Genomic DNA, 12498 nt, shown 5'->3' with positions numbered 1-12498 from the left:
AGCAAAGCAGTCCCAGAGCACCACTGAGCCATCACCATGCTTCAATCTAGGCTTGGTAGGTTTTTTTCTTCCAGCTTTTGTTTAGTTCTTTCACCAGACATGATCTACAAGCAATAAAGGTTCCAGTTTTGAGCCATCACTCCACAATACAGATTCCCAAAACCACAGATTTATTTATACAGTTATCGCCAAATCTGTGTTTGCATTACTTGTACTTTTGGGTCAGTACTGGTGTATATCTTGTAGTTCAAACACGGGGCCTTTTCGTGCCTTAATCTGGGGACACACGACGTCTTTGAAGAGTCTTCAAAGATTAGTAAACTAGCAAAATCCAATCTCGATTTTCAAACTGAATCAAATTCAGACTATGTTCCTGTTGCACTCCCCCGTGAAATGAGAAGGATGCAATTTAAAAATAATAATAAAAAATATTTGATATACTTTTCCCATGAGTAACTTAAATCCAAATAATATTGACTGTAATTTTTGAAACCCTTATGTTGAGAGTTTGGAAAAATAATGTCTCCATGTGTGGTTGTTTGTTTTTGAAGGCTCTTCATTATTTACTGTATTTTATCTTTTGTATTCTAGTATTAAAATTCCAAGTGTATCTGTCTGATACACTGAGTCATATTCTGAACCTGAAAAGAATAAACAAGCAGCCACTGTCCAACGAGAAACTCTGAACCCCCTTGAAGCATAGGTGATTAAATCCAATCATACATTTAAAATAACAATTCTAATTGATTGACAGCAAAGTAAATATAAGTCTCATAAATAAAGTGTTATTTGTGCCATTTTACTACCATACGAGTGACATAACATACACTTGTGTCTGACACTTCTAGAACCAAGAAGATGGTCTCTGACTTCAGGGAGAAGTGTGACCTCATCCCATCCCCACCACACATCAACACGGTGTGTGTAGAGAGAGAGTCCAGCCCTTCGAGTTCCTCACGGTTATCATGTCTGGCGACCTCTCTGTGGCCACAGCGAAGAGGGCGGGTCACTGACTCTGCTTTCATAGAATACTCAGGAGGACCAACACAGTGAAAAGGCCACTGGTGACATTCTACAGGGCCGCAGGTGAGTCTGTCACCCGACGGTGAGGCATTCATGGTGCTCGGCTGCAGATAAGAAGCGTCTCCAGAGAGTGGTAATGTCTGCGGAAAAAGGTTCATCGGCCACCATCTCTGGAGAACATTGCTACCACATGTTACCTCAGCTCAGAAGGTACAGGGCAGCCAAGGCTCCTAGAGCAGGAATATAGGACTGTTTCTATTCAACAGCCTTAAGAATCCTTAACAGTCGCAGACAAACAACATAGCAACACAAACTGACTGTATTAGTTTCTGCTGCTCTTTTCTGTATCTGCAACCTATTTTATCTGTACATAGGATAGATATCTTTTTGGCTGTTTTAAATGATGTCTTCCTTTACATTACAGTCTAACCAAGTGGCTGTTAATAAATTCATGTCACTGGGATCGTAGATCTCAGTGAGGCAACCTGTATAAAGAAATAAAACAATATTGTAATGTTTTTTTTTATAAGATAATAAAGACCATCCATGCATCCATCCATCCACAGGGTTTTCTCCTTTTCTCTTATTTTTCTTAGTTTTGTCTTATCTCACAGACCACACATAACTAAAAAGGTCAACCTTGTCAAAAGGTTTTCTGTTAAGGAGTATGTATGCCAGTAAAAGCCAGAGCTTACACCTGAACTCTTGTTGTAATGCAGGGAATTCCTGGACACGAAAAAACTCGCTGACAACCACATTTTATGGATTTAATAGTTTTGAACATAAGATGTTTTCGTTTTAAGTTTAAAATAAAATCGGTCATTTCAATTGGAGTCATTTATTTGTAGGCTTGTCTTGACTAAGGGAAGAAAACACTTTTGTTGCCAATAATTGTATCGTGGAAATGTAGCTTTTTCTGATCAATTTGGTTTCCTAGTTTCTTCCCTGTGGTGTGATTTAAAGAATGTCGTGTAGCAATATATGTTAAATCCTGATATCACTGCGGTATCAGTGCTTCCTGCTGCAGTCACAAAGGGTTCCTTGCAGATAATATTTGTTTAGATATATTTCTCTGCATCCATACACTGCATGCCAATGATGTATTTGGCCAGTTGCTTAAACTTGGTCTGATTCACACAGTACGGTAAAAGTATATATTTTCTTTAGATGAGATGCTAGTTCACAGAAAATGATGGGAGAATTTCAGTTGTGAAAAAACAGTCACGGAAATAAGTATTTAATATATGGCCATTACAATATTCAGCAATAGTATTTCAACATGTTTTTTTTTTTATTTAGATTTCCTCTACCCATGAGTAAAAATAGTCCCTTGAAAAAAACACATTTTATGTTTTAGAACAACCATAATCTCGAATTAATTTTATCAATTTTTAATTCATTTTTTGTGATAGACAAACACAAAGTAGAGCATATTTGTGACGTGGAAGTAAAAGGATGGCTGTGTTTGAAACATTTTTACAAATGTTTAATCTGAAAAGTGCGGCATGGCTTTATGTTTAGGTTCATGCTAATTGTTTGTAGCCTCTTAGGTTTTCTTGCGGGATTGTTCTGTTTTTAGCTGCATCTACCGCCGTGTCATGTCTGACCAGCTTCTCTAACCCTTCTGATGAAAAGCATTCCTACAGCATGATACTGCCTCCAACAACAAACTTATCTCTGACCTGTCTAGTGCGTTCCCTGCCGTTCATTATTCTGTGTGTTTGCTAATGTTCTCCAACAAATCTCATAGGCTTTCATCGACCAATTAGTTATATTCAGATTAAACTAATCACAGGCAGACTGTATTTACTAATTGCGTGACTTCGGGAGGCAGTTAGTGGAACTTAATTTTTCTTAGGCAAACAGCAAACTGTCCAGATTGTCTTTTTTTTATTATTTCTAAAAGTGCACTGCTTTGTGTTGGTCAATGAAAATAAAATCCATTAAACTGCAATGCTGTTGCAAAATGTAAAAAAGGTTCAATGACCAACAATTAAACAAGGACATTTGCACTCTTATCTCAAAGATTGATAAGGCACATGCCAAAACGAAGAAAGGAAAGGCTGGATGAGCATATTAGAGTGGAGATGTGCAGAAAAACACTCCACATGAGGGGAGGAGGGGATTTTGAGAAGTCTGCAGGGGCTACACAAGGTATGGAGCCATTACTGCAGCCCTCCCTTATCAAACGAATGGCATTCTACACTCTACAGTCTGTCTGACTTAGCAGCTGCTAAAAAGTTCCATTCGCTTCCTTCAGGGAAAACTGTGATTCAAAATCATTACGTGGAAAGTCAGGGCATGAACTGACAGACCTTTCATGATTAAGGACTATCAGAGACTGGCTCTGTTTAAGAGCTGCAGTCCCACAGCAACAGAGGACTTGCAGGCACATAATCCCATGTCCTCCGACAGAGTTTAACTCTCAGTGTGGCTCCTTTAAGGCCACTTAGGTATTGATTGCTCAGATAAGCTTCAAATGAATCCTCCTTTAATAAGGTGCATAGTAGATTTCCTCAAGAATTGCTTGGACACGCATTAGCGCAGCTTTGACATCATACGAACGTCGTGACATTTAAGGAAAAACACATTTCAGTTCACATTTTCAATTCGAGAACACCTCAAGCTAGCATTATCACCCAGTGCAAATCCCATCAAGTGTGCGACTATGATCCTTTTAAGGGTGGAAACTAAAGAGATGGGTGCATTCAACGGGCGAAGGGTGAACGCAAGGGGCGAAGGATCGGAGGGCTAAAAAATGCTAATGCATGGAATTCCACATGGCTGCAGGATTCGGCTGGAAACAGAGAGCGGAGAAAGGCTGCTGTGGAGGCGTGAAATTGTGCTGCCGGGCACCAAATAGCTGCAGGAACGCGGACCCCTTTGAGGGCCCGCTAATCAGCAGCACCCAGACACATGAGCCGACTCACAGCTGAGCCACAGTATAAACGCTCCTGCAGCAGCTACTGGCCGCCGTTATTACCCAGCAGATAACCTGCCCGCAACCGGGGGGGGTGGCTGGGTGGGGACATATATGACAGCTGGATGAGATGGAGCTGTGGAGGCTTTCTAGATGACAGCGCGGTCACAGATCATATGGGCAAGAAAACTGAGTTCAAGGTTAAGAAGTGTAAGACTGTGAACTACAGATGAAGGCAGGGGTCTGGGCAGGTGGAGCGGAGGCAGATAAGGGGAAGGGAGAGGAAAGCAGAGTGTCAGAAACAGAACGGCGACGGCGGCGGACGCAGGTGGGAGGGTTCAGAAACAAAAGAATCACAACGCCGCTGCTGGAGGATAATAAGCAGCAGACTGAGGAACAATAAAGAGTGCTGAGGCAAGCAGGAGTGCGAAACTGGAAGACAATTCAGAAGAGTTATGTTCAGGAGCTCAGTACCTCCGTAATTGGGCGGCGGGCCGCAGAGGAGAACCACTGCTTGACCCTCTCTCACTGTCACTGTGTTCCTCGGCTTCCGGGTGAAGTTCTGCAGAACTGTTGGATAGGAAAGAAAATGATAAACTGTCAGGGTGTGACTGTCAAAAAACAAAAATGTTCACCTGGCTTATAGATTATTTATAAAGCTTGGTATGCATTAGCCTGTGGAAGTTTTTTTTTATAACATATGTCCATGTGTTTCATCGGCAATTTACGTAACAGAAAAACACAAAGTAGGTTGTGTGTTCAGCTGGTTGTCTGTCCTGCATGCCTCTGTGTTGGCCTGTGTTGGACTGGCAACCAGGAGTCTTGACCAATGACAGTTGGAGATAGACATTACACCCCCCCAACCCCCCAAACCAAAAAAATCCAAAAACTATAAAGTGAAGTTTGTCACTTTAACGTAACAAAAGGAAAATAGTTGAAGGAGTACGGACATTTTTGCAAGCCACTATGCAAAACCACCTATAAAAACCACCAGGTTGCCCTGTTAGTTTCCTCTCCACCTGCAAGAGATTGGGCCAAGGAGCAAGCAGTCGAGCTTTCACCTTTAATTAAACACTGCTGTCTGCAGCATGACAGAATAAATAGCAGGGAGACATATCAATCCTAAAGCCCTAGAAATACCAACAGGTCTCTAGAGAGGCCATGCAAATATCAGCAGGGGTCAAATCAGCGCTCAGCTAATTAAAAATCCTGCCAAAATCAAGTGAAGCCTTCTTCCTTCCATCTAATTCTACAAACACGTAAAACAACAAGTTTTTTTCTGCATTCAGGCCGCAGTCAGAGAATCAACACTTGTTGTTGCAGACTGAATATCTTTAAAGAACTTAGCTTTAAATTATATATTTTTTGTTTGTTTGTTTCTTTGCTCCTTCTACATATCAGTTATTAATTAAAATTATTTAGTTAAAACAGGTTTTAACTGGGGTGCCGCAGGCAGGAGTAGAAGGTGCCCCATGAACAGAGGCTGCAAAACTTGCAAAGAAAGGCCACTAGTAGCTCAAAATAAATCACAAAAAAGAAGGGATTCTACTTTTTTATCTAAAGTGACATATGACCACAATTGAGGATGCGAGACACTTCTTTACCTTTGAGTTTATGCATATACCTGATTTAGAGTTTAATATTTTTGCCAAAGTTAAAACCCATTTTATCCAAAGTAGTTTATTGCTTATCTGGACAATTTTACTTACAAGGTGCAAGAAGCAAGGCAAGGAAAACATGTAGAAATCCAATGTATGCAGCTCCATGCAAACATATCATCCCATTACAACCACAAACCATCTATTTACTACCTTTCAGCATGTCAAAAAATGTCAAAAACACTGATGCACAAAACACACCATTTGTATTCTAACAAAATCTTTCAGCCATCTATATGTAGTGATTGTGATGACTTCTCAAATGTTATCTGATGGTGAAGCAAGATAAACTGTGAAGAATCACAAATGTCATTATTGTCCTTTCTTCAAGAAACAATAAGCAGCAGCAGCAGCAGCAGCAGAAGCAAATTTCCTGGCAGTCAAGATAGCAGCTTATTAGATTTTTCCTTTTAGATAGAGGATGAAGAGCCAGACATGAACTTCCAGCTCCTGTTACAGATTAATAGGTTTCAGAAACACACTGTCATGTGGAAATACATCAAGATATACTTTGCTAAAGGATACGTTTGTTTTTCAGAAAAACCGCAAAGATACTACTTCCTATAAGCCCACATGGTCACAGGGTAAATGTGTCAACAGTAAGTAACAAACGTGTTTGTTGTGACACAGAGAACTTGTTTTACAGCTGTATATATCTGTGCAGTGGCGCTAATTTAATTGCGACACTGATAATAAAATGAAAGAAAATTCCTCTGGATGACGATATACAGCAGGCTTAGATCCCAGCTCCAGAACTAATGTTTTCAACTTTGTTCTTTTCATTTGTGTAGTGCTGACACTTGTGTGCATAAATGTGAAGGAGAAATGAAAATGATACATGGTTTTAAAGATTCTCAGCCACTTTATGTATTTTGGTTTTTCCCTTTTAAGGGTTGCCACATCAAGTCATCTGTCTCCATCTAACACCATCTGCATCTTTTTTCTCTCACACCAACTACCTTTATCTCTTCTTTCACTCCATCCATAAATCCCCTCTTTGGTTTTATTGGCCTCCTCACTATCCATCCTCTGTACATGTCCAAATGATCTCAGTCTAGCTTCTCTAAACCATCTAACATGAGCTGTGCTCATGTACTCATTCATGATTCTATCCATCCATATCGCTACCAAAGAGAACCTCAACACTCTGCCTCCTGTCTTTTCCTCAGTGCCACTGTCTCTAAATCATACAGCATTGCTGGTCTCACCGCTATCTTGAACACCTTTCTTTTTATTCTCGCTGATACTCACACAACACAACCAAAACCTTTTTTGCATCTGTTCCAATCTGCTTGTACACATTTCTTCACCTCTTTTTCACACTCACTGTTGTTCTGGACCACAAGTACTTAAAATCCTACAACTTATTTTTCTCTGCTCCATGTAACTTCACGGCCCCACAAGTGTCCCTCACATTCACACACACACACACACACACACACACACACATACACACACACACACACACACACACACACACACACACACACACACACACACACACACACACACACACACATGTATTGTGTCTTGCTACAGCTAACCCTCACTCCTCCCCATTCTAGAGCAAACTTCCATTTATCTAGATTTTCTTACACCTGTTCCCTGCTCTCACCATTGGTCACAATGCCATCTACAAAAATCATAGTCCATGGAGATTCCTGTCTAATTTCATCATCTGTCAACCTGTTCATCACCACAGCAGAGTGATGGACCTGGGGCACACCTCACCACCGTCTTACAGCTCTCACACATCTCACTGCCCTTCTAATATAATTCTCTACTACTCCTGACTCCCTCATACCAAAACTCCTCTCCCAGTCCCCTGTCACATGCTTTCTCTAGATCTACAAAAAGACAATGCAGCTCCCTCTGACCTTCTCTCTACTTCTCCATCAACATTCTCAAAGCAAATACCGCATCGGTGGTTCTGCTGGAGGTTTCTTCCTGCTAAAGGGGAGATTCAGTTTATGGCACCGTGTGGATGTAGGTTTTGTCGACTGTGTGCTTTTCTTCCCAGAACCTCACAGCTCTCAGCCACTACCCGTTTCAGAGTACTCCATCAGACAGCCACCCTCCCCCTACAGCGGCCTGCCCCCTTCAACATATCAGGTGAGGAACGAGCTGCGAAAGATCTAGGCTCGATCAAGGATGCAAAAGGCTTCAGATCCAGATGGCATCAGCTCCAGGCTCCTCAGATGCTGTGCAGATCAACTGGGAGTCATCATGCGATACATGGTCAACATGACCCTGAAACTACAGAAAATACCACAGCTGTATGGTCCCAGTGCAAAAGGACTGCTGAGATGAGACCTCAGCAGGTAGGCTGTTGGGACTTCTGCATATCTAAAGAAGATTCCCCAGTGGTTGGTCTTAAATCATCTTCTAATTCCCAGGCTACCTTCCACACAAGTTGCCAGATGATTCTACTAAAGCCAGTGCAGACGAGATGTTCTGGCACTAGGCAGAGAGAATGAGGCAGGTAAATATAGGTAGAGTGACAGGTGGAGGAGCACAGCACTGGCCTCTTTTCGTCTTGTTACTGAAAAGTGCTATATAAATAAACGTGCCTTGCATTGCCTTGCATTGCCTTGCCTTGCATTGCCTTGCCTTGCCTTGCCTTGCCTTGCCTCTAGAGTCTAGTAGAAAAGTGCTACTTCAAAGGAAGAGCCAAACATAAATGGTGCAGATGTTGTGTCTGCATGTCTCATTTCCATGCAGAATGTACGTGCGTCAAGCATATAGCAACCATTAGTGTGGAAGAGTTAGTGGTGGGTTTTGAAGGCTTATTCCACCAAATTGACACTAGTCAACATCCAGGGTACTGATATTGACATAGCGGACTCTTATGAATACCTATGTGTACACTTGAACAATAAAGTGGACTGGAGTCATAACGCTAACGGTCTTTATTGGAAAGGTCAAAGCAGACTCTACCTGCTAAAGAGACTGCAATCGTTTGGAGTGTAGGGGGTAATCCTGAAGACCTTTTTTGACTCTTTGGTGGCATCAGGGATCTTCTATGGAGTAGTTTGTTGAAGCAGCAGCTTTTCTGAACCTGAGAGGAATCTGTTAGATAAGCTCTTTAGCAAGGCCAACTCTATCCAAGGATGGCCCCTTGATCCAGTGTAGGTGGGTGCATGAACCTGTTGCAGAGCTGGAGAACTCCTCCAGTGACAAACTGCTGCATCCGAAATGCACAAGGAAACATTATCACAGATCCTTCCCCCCAGCAGCATGTGGACTGTATAACCTTCACTGCTCCCAAGAAACTCAATAAGTGTTTACATCCCTGCTGTTTTGCAGTTTTACATTCTTGTAAATTGTCTTTTTGTGTATTCCATGCATAAACATGCATACATTTTGCACATTTCTTAAAACCACCCAATTCAGTTCCACAGTTTTTTTTAATTTATTGAGTGTGCTATTTTTAATAACTGTACATATTTTCTTTCTAATGTTGTTCATTTGGCTGATGGTACAATTGAATTTCCCCACTGTGGGACAAAATAGAATATTCCTATTCTTCTATTTTTATTTATTTTATTGCTTAAATATTACATGTAGGATTTTGGCATATTAGTGTAACGTCACAGGTTTTTGTGGTCATGGTACATATGCTGAATAGTTACACTTTTCTTGTATTTGGGGACATTTCTAACCAAGAGATGCATTGTGTTAGTAACCATTACCTGCAACCTTATTGTATTCAAGTTATGTTTGACTACAGATGTTCTCATAATTGAGAAAAAAATATTGGCCTAGAAAAATTACTTACAAGCAAACTGGACTTTTGCTTCCCTGCTGACGATGGTCCCAAATGCGTTTGTAGCGATGCACTGATACACTCCTCCATGATTGATAAAATGAGGATTATTGATCAGCAGATTCCCTTCGACAATGCTGTAGCTTGGATCCGAGTCCGTGTCTATATCCCTCCCATCCACTTTCCACCTGTGAAATGCCACATGTTAAGTTTGGAAATATCACAACAACTAAATCCCAGTCTTTCTAAAGATCAGTCATGAAACCAGTTAGTTGTATCGAGCTATGCAAGGATTTAAATGGTTAGGATTTCAAAACTGCTAACATTTTCTGTCATATCAATACAGTTTAAAGTCGGTAAAGAGATGTAGAGAAAGTGCCAGAGTGAGCAGAGTTTTACTAAGGTGACTCCTGGTCAGGTCAGCTATTAGAGCGCTACAACACTTTTCCATTGCTTACAAGATACACAAATTCAGCCACTTTGAGAATGTTTTCTGCTGTAAGACAGTCACTGTGTGAATACTAGCATCACTGTTATTAAGGCATCATTGTTTTAAGATGAAAGATGGCAAGCTATTAGCAGCATGATGTCTGAGTAGCTGACTGCAGGCTCTCTCTGCAGATAGCCAGACTAATTCACCTGCTAATATTTGCTTGTTATTGTGTTACTCAATCAAACGCATATCAGCAATAAGGTATGTTCTACCTAAAACATATTTACTTTTAAGCTGCTACTGACTTATGAAGGTGTTAAGTGTAGAATATTTGCAAAATACCCTTGTAACACTATCTCTGGCTTTAATTTTAGTGGTGTAGGATCATTATTTCCCTCAGCTAAAAAACAACTTTCTATGCATCTAACACTATAACATGGATCATTTAGCACCAGCTAAACCAGACTGCAACAGAAGCACCACCACTCCCAAATTTGTCACACTGTGACAGCATTCTCCATACTGCCACATATATATCATAGCAATCACCAAATAATATACGATAATTCTGACATTATTATGGGTTTTCATGAAGCACTGAAATCCCAGAAGTTAGTTCGTTCTTTAATATGAAAATGAGAATGTGAAGTCAAGGCAAAAACTGTGTATTCTGTTCTGACGTGGTTTAACACTGATCTCTACACCCTTGATCCAAATATAGATGCACTATTCAGTGTGGAAGCACTTCAATAGCAACATACTTATGTCACAAATGTGACAGAACCTGATGTTCCATAAAATCCGCCTCATTTTCTAACATTCAGAGTAACCCACTTTCAATTTGCCAGAATACATGACAAGATATGAGGTGTGACAGCAGCTTATGTCTGTATTTCACAATTATAGTGGGGAAAAAGCAGCAGTGAAAATAATTGTTGCCTTCCTGAATTGTGTCAGCACTGGAAAACCAAGGTGTATTTACTCTTACTGGCCCATGCCTATTAATACTTATTTACAGCTAGCCTAAATATATCCCAAAATATATATGGATATAAAATGGAAAGTTTTTCCCTTTTCTAATTAAACTCTGCTTCGCAGTCTGACCTACGTTTGCTTGGAGATCCATTTCTTCCTGCAGTTGAAACAAAATACATACCTATAATATGGAGGTGGGTTACCCTTCGCTTTGCAGTTAATGAACACCAACTTGTCGCCGGTGCTCATCGGGAAAATACTGTCACTGGGCTCCTGGGTGAAGACAGGTCCGTGACGGGCATTCTCTGTGTCAGACATAAATAAATAGGAATAAACAAAACATTAGTTTCACCATAAAATGAAACAAGTGACACCATATTAATGCAAAGAGGAATCACTCAGCACTCTAGAACCTGTATGTAAATTCCACACCTATTATAATTAGCTGCCAAGATGGCTCTCTGAGTACATTCTGCTTTTAATAAACCATCATGTCATGATGCAGATGTCCCATTGCGATGAGAGAGCAATTAACAAAATATAACCTTGAGTCACATTGGTCCCTGGGCCCATTTCACAGCACAGGCTAGTTTATTTTGCTTCATTCATGCTCATAATATTTACACTAATAAAACATATTTATTGGTATGAAGGCTCATGTAGTGTAAATTCTATGTTACTGTGGGTCTATATTTACTGACATACACCAAAAATAAAATAGGAAATACCAAGTGTAAATACTTTTAAAAGAAATTGCTAAATATTACTTTACTGGTGATTTTTTTAAAAATCCATACCTATAGTCAGTCAATCAAACTTTATTTGTAAAGTGCTTTAGACACCAAACTGACCAAAGTGCTGCACAAGTCCATAAAACAAAAGAAATAAAAGCATAAATAAAGTATTAAAATACAACATCTGCAGTAAAACCGATAAAATAAGAGCAGTTAAAACAATAACCGTTAATACAACTAGCCTGATACTCCCGCTCAACTGTAATTCAAAAGCCAATTCAAAATTAGTCTTTAAGATAATTTCATTCATCTGGCCGTCCTTACAGTGAGTGGAAGATCATTCCACACAGTGAAATATAGTGAAACAACCACTTTAAATTAACCTTAAAGCCCCACGTCACAATTATGAAGCAACTTCTGTTGCTTCACAATCGTCTGTTGTTGTTATAAGGACATTCACAAACTACGTAAAATCCATTTTTCAACATTGAAAACGATTATTCACATGTGGACAATATTCTCTGATCATTGCTATTTTCCATGGAGTGGACGTCCAAGGAAACTGACCTAGAGGGGAGACCATGAGTTACTAAAAGAAATGTTGAAAAGCTCAAGAGCTCCATCTCGGATTCAACAGGCCTCAGTTTGCATGTTAAATGTCAAATTTCATTACCGTATGGTAAGAAAAGGAATGAACAAGTACAAGAAAATGTATAAGTATGACTTTGGTTTGCAACGAAGCCGCTCCACTCAATGGATATCCGGAGCATTACGGTACACTGTGTCACTACCTGATCGGACCACTGAGCTGTCTACAAGACTGCCTGACTGTAATGTTGAAACTAGAAGTGCATTTATGTAAAGGCCTCCACATACTCAAGTGTACTTCACTCCGCAGAGGTCCGCGCGTTCTCGAGATGTACTCAAGGCAGATTCCGCGCATTCAGGTCCGTGCAGAGCTCAATTTTTAAGACCGCGTACACTTCGCA

General features: G+C 40.3%; 1 protein-coding gene across 2 annotated transcripts in view; it reads right to left on the bottom strand.

The window, feature by feature from the left end:
* LOC105934503 (contactin-4) overlaps positions 1-12498 on the bottom strand; it is a 229955-nt gene that overhangs the window by 80509 nt on the left and 136948 nt on the right. For both annotated transcript variants that reach the window (XM_036152151.1, XM_036152152.1), the window contains exons 4-6: positions 10957-11080; positions 9380-9555; positions 4418-4513 (exon numbers count right to left, since the gene is read on the bottom strand). In XM_036152151.1, coding sequence (XP_036008044.1) covers positions 4418-4513; positions 9380-9555; positions 10957-11080 — 396 coding nt within the window. The remainder of the gene's footprint in view (positions 1-4417; positions 4514-9379; positions 9556-10956; positions 11081-12498) is intronic.

This window comes from Fundulus heteroclitus, chromosome 20 (genome assembly GCF_011125445.2).
Source record: "Fundulus heteroclitus isolate FHET01 chromosome 20, MU-UCD_Fhet_4.1, whole genome shotgun sequence".
Taxonomy (NCBI): domain Eukaryota; kingdom Metazoa; phylum Chordata; class Actinopteri; order Cyprinodontiformes; family Fundulidae; genus Fundulus; species Fundulus heteroclitus.
Note: the sequence above shows the minus strand (reverse complement) of the source record. Positions and strands in the feature narration are given on the sequence as shown.